Source organism: Parambassis ranga, chromosome 19, assembly GCF_900634625.1.
Source record: "Parambassis ranga chromosome 19, fParRan2.1, whole genome shotgun sequence".
NCBI lineage: Eukaryota > Metazoa > Chordata > Actinopteri > Ambassidae > Parambassis > Parambassis ranga.
The window spans coordinates 5945111-5950426 of record NC_041039.1 but is presented as its reverse complement, the minus strand read 5'-3'; the positions used below and the strand labels follow the sequence as shown (position 1 = coordinate 5950426).

The 5316-nt window shown below is 43.3% G+C and overlaps 1 protein-coding gene across 1 annotated transcript; it reads right to left on the bottom strand.

The window, feature by feature from the left end:
* Positions 1-230: 230 nt before the first annotated feature.
* On the bottom strand, positions 231-4847 carry LOC114451599 (uncharacterized). Its single transcript, XM_028430348.1, has 4 exons — positions 4294-4847; positions 4116-4163; positions 3606-3668; positions 231-238 (listed from the first exon to the last, which is right to left on the bottom strand). Exons 1-4 carry the CDS (start codon positions 4829-4831, stop codon positions 231-233), a joined length of 657 nt encoding a protein of 218 aa, XP_028286149.1. The 5' UTR covers positions 4832-4847.
* Between the last annotated feature and the right edge of the window lie 469 nt (positions 4848-5316).

Below are 5316 nucleotides of genomic sequence, written 5' to 3'. Positions count from 1 at the left end.
ACAAAATACCATGCCTATGCTTTTTACAAACTACAGAACAAATATAAAGATTGTAAAAGCATGTGTGTTCTGTTGGTCCGCTTTAATTATAAAATGAAGGGGGAAAGAAAAGGCCTACCGGGTGCCAACAACTTCTCTTTGGCCTTTGTGAAGCAATTTCAGACTTTGATGTGGAAGGGTGAGCATCGTCATCATCACTTGAATCACAGAGAGCAACGGAGCATGGCATTTCATCCATCTGCAAAACAGTTGTCAAGATATTTTTAATCATTTCATTCTTAATGTAATAAAAAATATTACATTGGGAAAAGTGAGAAATGGCCATTAACACATACCAGAATACTTTTTGTCCTCCTAAGCTTTGGAACAGCTTCATTGTATGAGTGCAGACTGAATCTATCCTTTATTGAATCATCATCAGTTTCAAGCACAACACTCTCATCTGAGTCAGACACAGATTTAGCAACATCTGACACTGCATCTTTCTGCAAAACAGAGACACATGCAGATGTGGTTCATGACTTTCCTTACATCAAGGAAATCCATAGGTTTTTGAAATTCTTCTCTAGTCAATATTATGTATTTAATGTATCTGAGGCTTACCAAAATGTCTGTCATTCTTTTGTTTTGAACAACTTCATTACAGTGTGAAGTCAAATGGTGGTCTGTGCCACAGCCTTCATCTGTATCCTCACTATCAGAGTACTCCACAAGTGAAAACTTGGAAACCATAACCTAAATATGAATAAAAAAAGAATATACCTTAAAAATGAACGTAGAAAAAGGTAAGTGATAAGACAACTGTTCTCCAAACAGCTAATTAATGCATGGTCTATGGCTCGTGTGGAAGCAACTTTTCATATCACGTTTGCCTTACAATTAATCTGGTAACATGCCTTTTACAAGAGTTTTGAGCAAATCCCTTAACAGTATCAGAGATGCAATGGATCACATACTAAATATAGATAGATAGATATTAGATGTGATAGTTGGGAGTTGAGCTTAACATAATCTGAGATTTGACACTACTATCATAAAAAAGAGCTCCATAAGGAACATCAAAAGTACAAGTTCTTGGTGTAAAGTGGCCCTACAAAGCTAGAAAGATCAAAATTGTGTGTGACATGAGAGAGGCCCCACAAGTTGAGAACATCCCAAATCATGAAGAGGTCAGGAGGACCCCACATGGGCCAAAATAGAAACACAGTGTGTGAGCCTGCGATGTCTCGGAGCAAATATAAGACATTGCAATGGACTACAGTATAAACACAGCATTAGACATACAACAGACTGGGAAGTGGTGAATTATGCTTATTATAATTTACAGTTTGACACTGTCAGGTTTTTCAGTACTGATGTAAAATAACTTCTAATTACATCCATATGGGAGAAACATGGAAAACAAGGAGTGTGTGATGTTGTGATGCTGATGTGAAAATCACTTCGAGATGCACCCAGGGCCCCATAAGGGCCAAAATAGAAACAGAGTGTGTGAGTCTGAGACCTTTACCAGGAAAAGCAATACAAACACCTTCCCATCTAAACAAAGATACCAGACAGCACATAGCCACAGCCATAAAAGAAAGAATCTGCATCACCTGTGTGCTGACACCATCTTTGTGTGAATCTCCATGTGAATCTCCATGTGAAGTGTGATGTGTGGAGGACATCCCCAGATCAACTGCCCCAGCAGGAGCCTGCTTGTTGGTCACCTGAAGTCAGATTAAAGATTAGCAAGTTGTTTAACACATTTATGCAGAAGAAAGCAGAAAAAAACATTAATCTGTTAAGTTTTTATAGCGGTTTTTTGTAAGTGGACATTTTTGAGTCCCCAATGACGCCCGAGGGTTAAGTAAATAAACTAAAGTAAGGCTAAATTGACATGGAATAACAGACATGCAATGAACAGAACATAAAATGAATGGTGGATGTAATGGCAAACATAGACCCTTATATGAACGAATTGAAACAGTGTAATACTGTAATAATGTAACAGGTACCACATGGGTCGGTGAGGTGGTACTCGTGTGCAAGTGGTGCAAGTTGGAGTAAACAGTGCAAATAGTCGTCATTGTGCAGTGACTATACTAAAGTGACCTTCTGAAGTGACAGTGCAGAGCAGTGCATTAATTACTGTTCAACAGTCCAACAGCAGAGGGGAAGAAGCTGTTCTTGTGGCGTGAGGTTCTGGTCCGAATGGACCGTAACCTCCTGCCTGAGGGGAGTGGCTCAAAGAGTCCGTGTCCAGGGTGAGAAGGGTCAGCTGTGATCCGACCTGCACGCCTCAGAGTCCTGGAGACGTACAGGTCCTCGATAGACGGCAGGCTGCAGCTGATCACCTTCTCAGCAGAGCGCACCACACGCTGCAGTCTGTGCCTGTCCCTGGCAGTGGCCCCAGCGTACCACACTGTGATGGAGGAGGTGAGGATGGACTCAATGATGGCCGTGTAGAACTGAACCATCATCCTGGCTGGCACCTTGAGTTTCCTCAGCTGCCGCAGGACGTACATCCTCTGCTTGGCCTTTTTGATGAGGGAGCTGATGGTGAGCTCCCACTTGAGGTCCTGGGTGATGGTGGTACCCAGGAAGCGGAAAGAGTCCACTGTGGAGATGGGGGTGTCTGTCAGGGTGAGGGGGGGTGATGGAGCTGGCACTTTCCGAAAGTCTACTGTCATCTCCACTGTCTTCTGGGCATTCAGCTCCAGGTTGTTGTCAGCAAACCAGGACACCAGACGGTCCACCTCCCTCCTGTCCAGACTCATCCCCGTCTGAGATGAGTCCAATGAGGGTGGTGTCGTCAGCAAACTTAATCAGCTTGACAGACTGGTGGCTGGAGGTGCAGCAGGTGGTGTACAGGAAGAAGAGCAGAGGGGAAAGTACACAGCCTTGGGGGGTACCGGTGCTGATGGTCCTTGTGTCCGAGACATTCATCCCCAGCCTCACATGCTGTCTCCTGTCTGTCAGGAAGTCAGTGATCCACCGGCAGATGGAGTCTGGAACATGCAGCAGGGACAGCTTGTCTTGGAGGAGAGCTGGGCGGATTGTGTTGAAAGCAGAGCTGAAGTCCACAAACAGGATCCTAGCATTGGTTCCCGGGGAGTCCAGATGCTGCAGGATGTAGTGAAGGGTCAGGTTGACAGCATCGTCCACAGATCTGTTAGCTCTGTAGGCGAACTGCAGGGGGTCCAGGAGGGGTAAAATAAAAATGAATAACTACAGAAAGTCTCCGCAGCGTTTTAATAGGTCACTGTCATTCATAGTTTGGAGAAGGTTTCTCTCCATTTAAGGAACTCGTTAATATAACTAATTATAATAAATACACAAAGCTGGAGTGGGTAGTTTTATCACTGCTCTAAGCTCACCTCTCTTTGTGCCCCCCTTCCTCCGACTGTGGCTCTTTGGTGCGGAGGCACATTCTAGCAGGGATGGCACCGTGCTCTCATCTTCTGACCCCTGTGCATGTGGAACACTGGCGCCTGCATGCAGCAAAGGTTTACTGAAGCAGCATATGTGATAGCAAGCAATTCACAATAATCAAAGATTTGTTTTAATATATGGCATGTGTGTCTTTTAAAGATGATTGAAAAACAACAATGTGGAAGTACCTTCTTGCAGCGATGTCATGTTGTCTCTTCTCTCAGCTTCCAACTCATGATCCTCACTGGCATCTGGGTGCATAAAACAGTCATTACAAATACATTTGGAGTGCCACAGGAATGAGTATTCAGACTTGCTATGTAGAAAGGAATAAAATATTCTATTAAAGCACATAACCAAATATTATACTATACTTAAATGTGTCTAGAACAGTCGACACAGTTTTTGTAGCACAATGTGCAGTCCATGGTAACTTTCTCCATTTTGCCATTATGGCTTCCTGTAGCGTGCTAAATAAAAATTCACATAGAACATGAACATAGGCTATAAGGGCTGCATGAACTGGTAGGATTACATTATAAAACCATGCAAATACTACTCAGACCTTTCTATTCAAAAAAGATGCTTGGCAACGTGTAATAAGTAGTACTTCTTGCAATCAGTAGGCCAAGCAAAATCCACAGGCAGTCCAGTATTTAGATCAAATGAATAATTCACAGCCAGTTAAAAAACCTCACCCATATCTTCTGCGTCCTCTTGTGAACACCTCTCCATGTCAGCAGTCTCTAAAATGGTAATTGATAGAGATCAATCAAGAGTACACAAACATCCAACTCTGAAATATTGACCCTAGATAGCAGTTAAATGGACAACATCAAAACATTCACGTATCAAAATATAGTACAGTAGGTATACTGTTTACATCAAGGTGAATTTCATCCAGACTCTTTCCTTTGTATTCTCCCAGGCGTCCCTGTTCCATTGCAAGAAGAACTTTGCTTATTTTTGCTAGTTGGAGGGTGCCCTCTGGAAGCCAGTAGTGTGTTCTGTGGACTTCGATGTTATGCCCAAGAAAGTCAGCTAACTGGTCAAGTTCTGTTGTCTTGAGATTCAGAACAGTGGATAGGGTGGCAATGTGTTTCCTGAGCTTTGTTGAGGTTAGTGCTTTTGGATTCTTTATGCCATTACATTCATTCACCAACTGTCTTATGCAGTCAGAACCCCTGAGATAATGGACAGACTGTGGCAAAGCAAATAATCTGTTTTCATCCAGCACTCCACATTCTTCTCGCTTCTCAGTCAGAGCATCTAGTGATTCTCTCATGAGAGGAGTGAGGAGAACAGGAACTTTCCTTCCTCTTTTTCCCACAATGGTTATCCGAACAAAATGTTTGCAAAGCTTCTGCTCAAGAGCTGTAAGGGCCAAGTTCACATCATCATGCGTTTCTGACATGTCCTTTGACAAGTACACAGACTTGCCCCGCTCGCCCCGCTCTCCGGCGATTGAAGAGGATAACTTGTGCTAGGGTCACTTTAGCAAGGTCTTTCCAGTTTGAGGGTGAAGGCTCTTCGGTGAGGGTATTCAAGTGTTGCTGCTGTTTCTCTGATAAAAAGCAATGGAGATTCTGGACATCCTGAGTGAATGGGAGGAGTTGAGGAGGTTAGTGCTTGACTTGCAATGTCAAATTTCCAACTTTCTTGGTATAGCTGTGCAAATCCATCAGCATCTTGGACAGCTTGTTTATCTTTTGTCTTCAATCCTTCCGACTTTATAAACATGGCCAAAGAACGCAAGCTGTGTCCAACTTTGCGAGCAAGAGATGGACGGTGAAATTTGCCAGTTTTATCATTGAACCCAGCCAGGGATCGTGCAGCAGAGACAACATGACTGTACTGTTCAGGTTTTATGAGGTCTTTGACAGTCTTCACAGGTGCAAC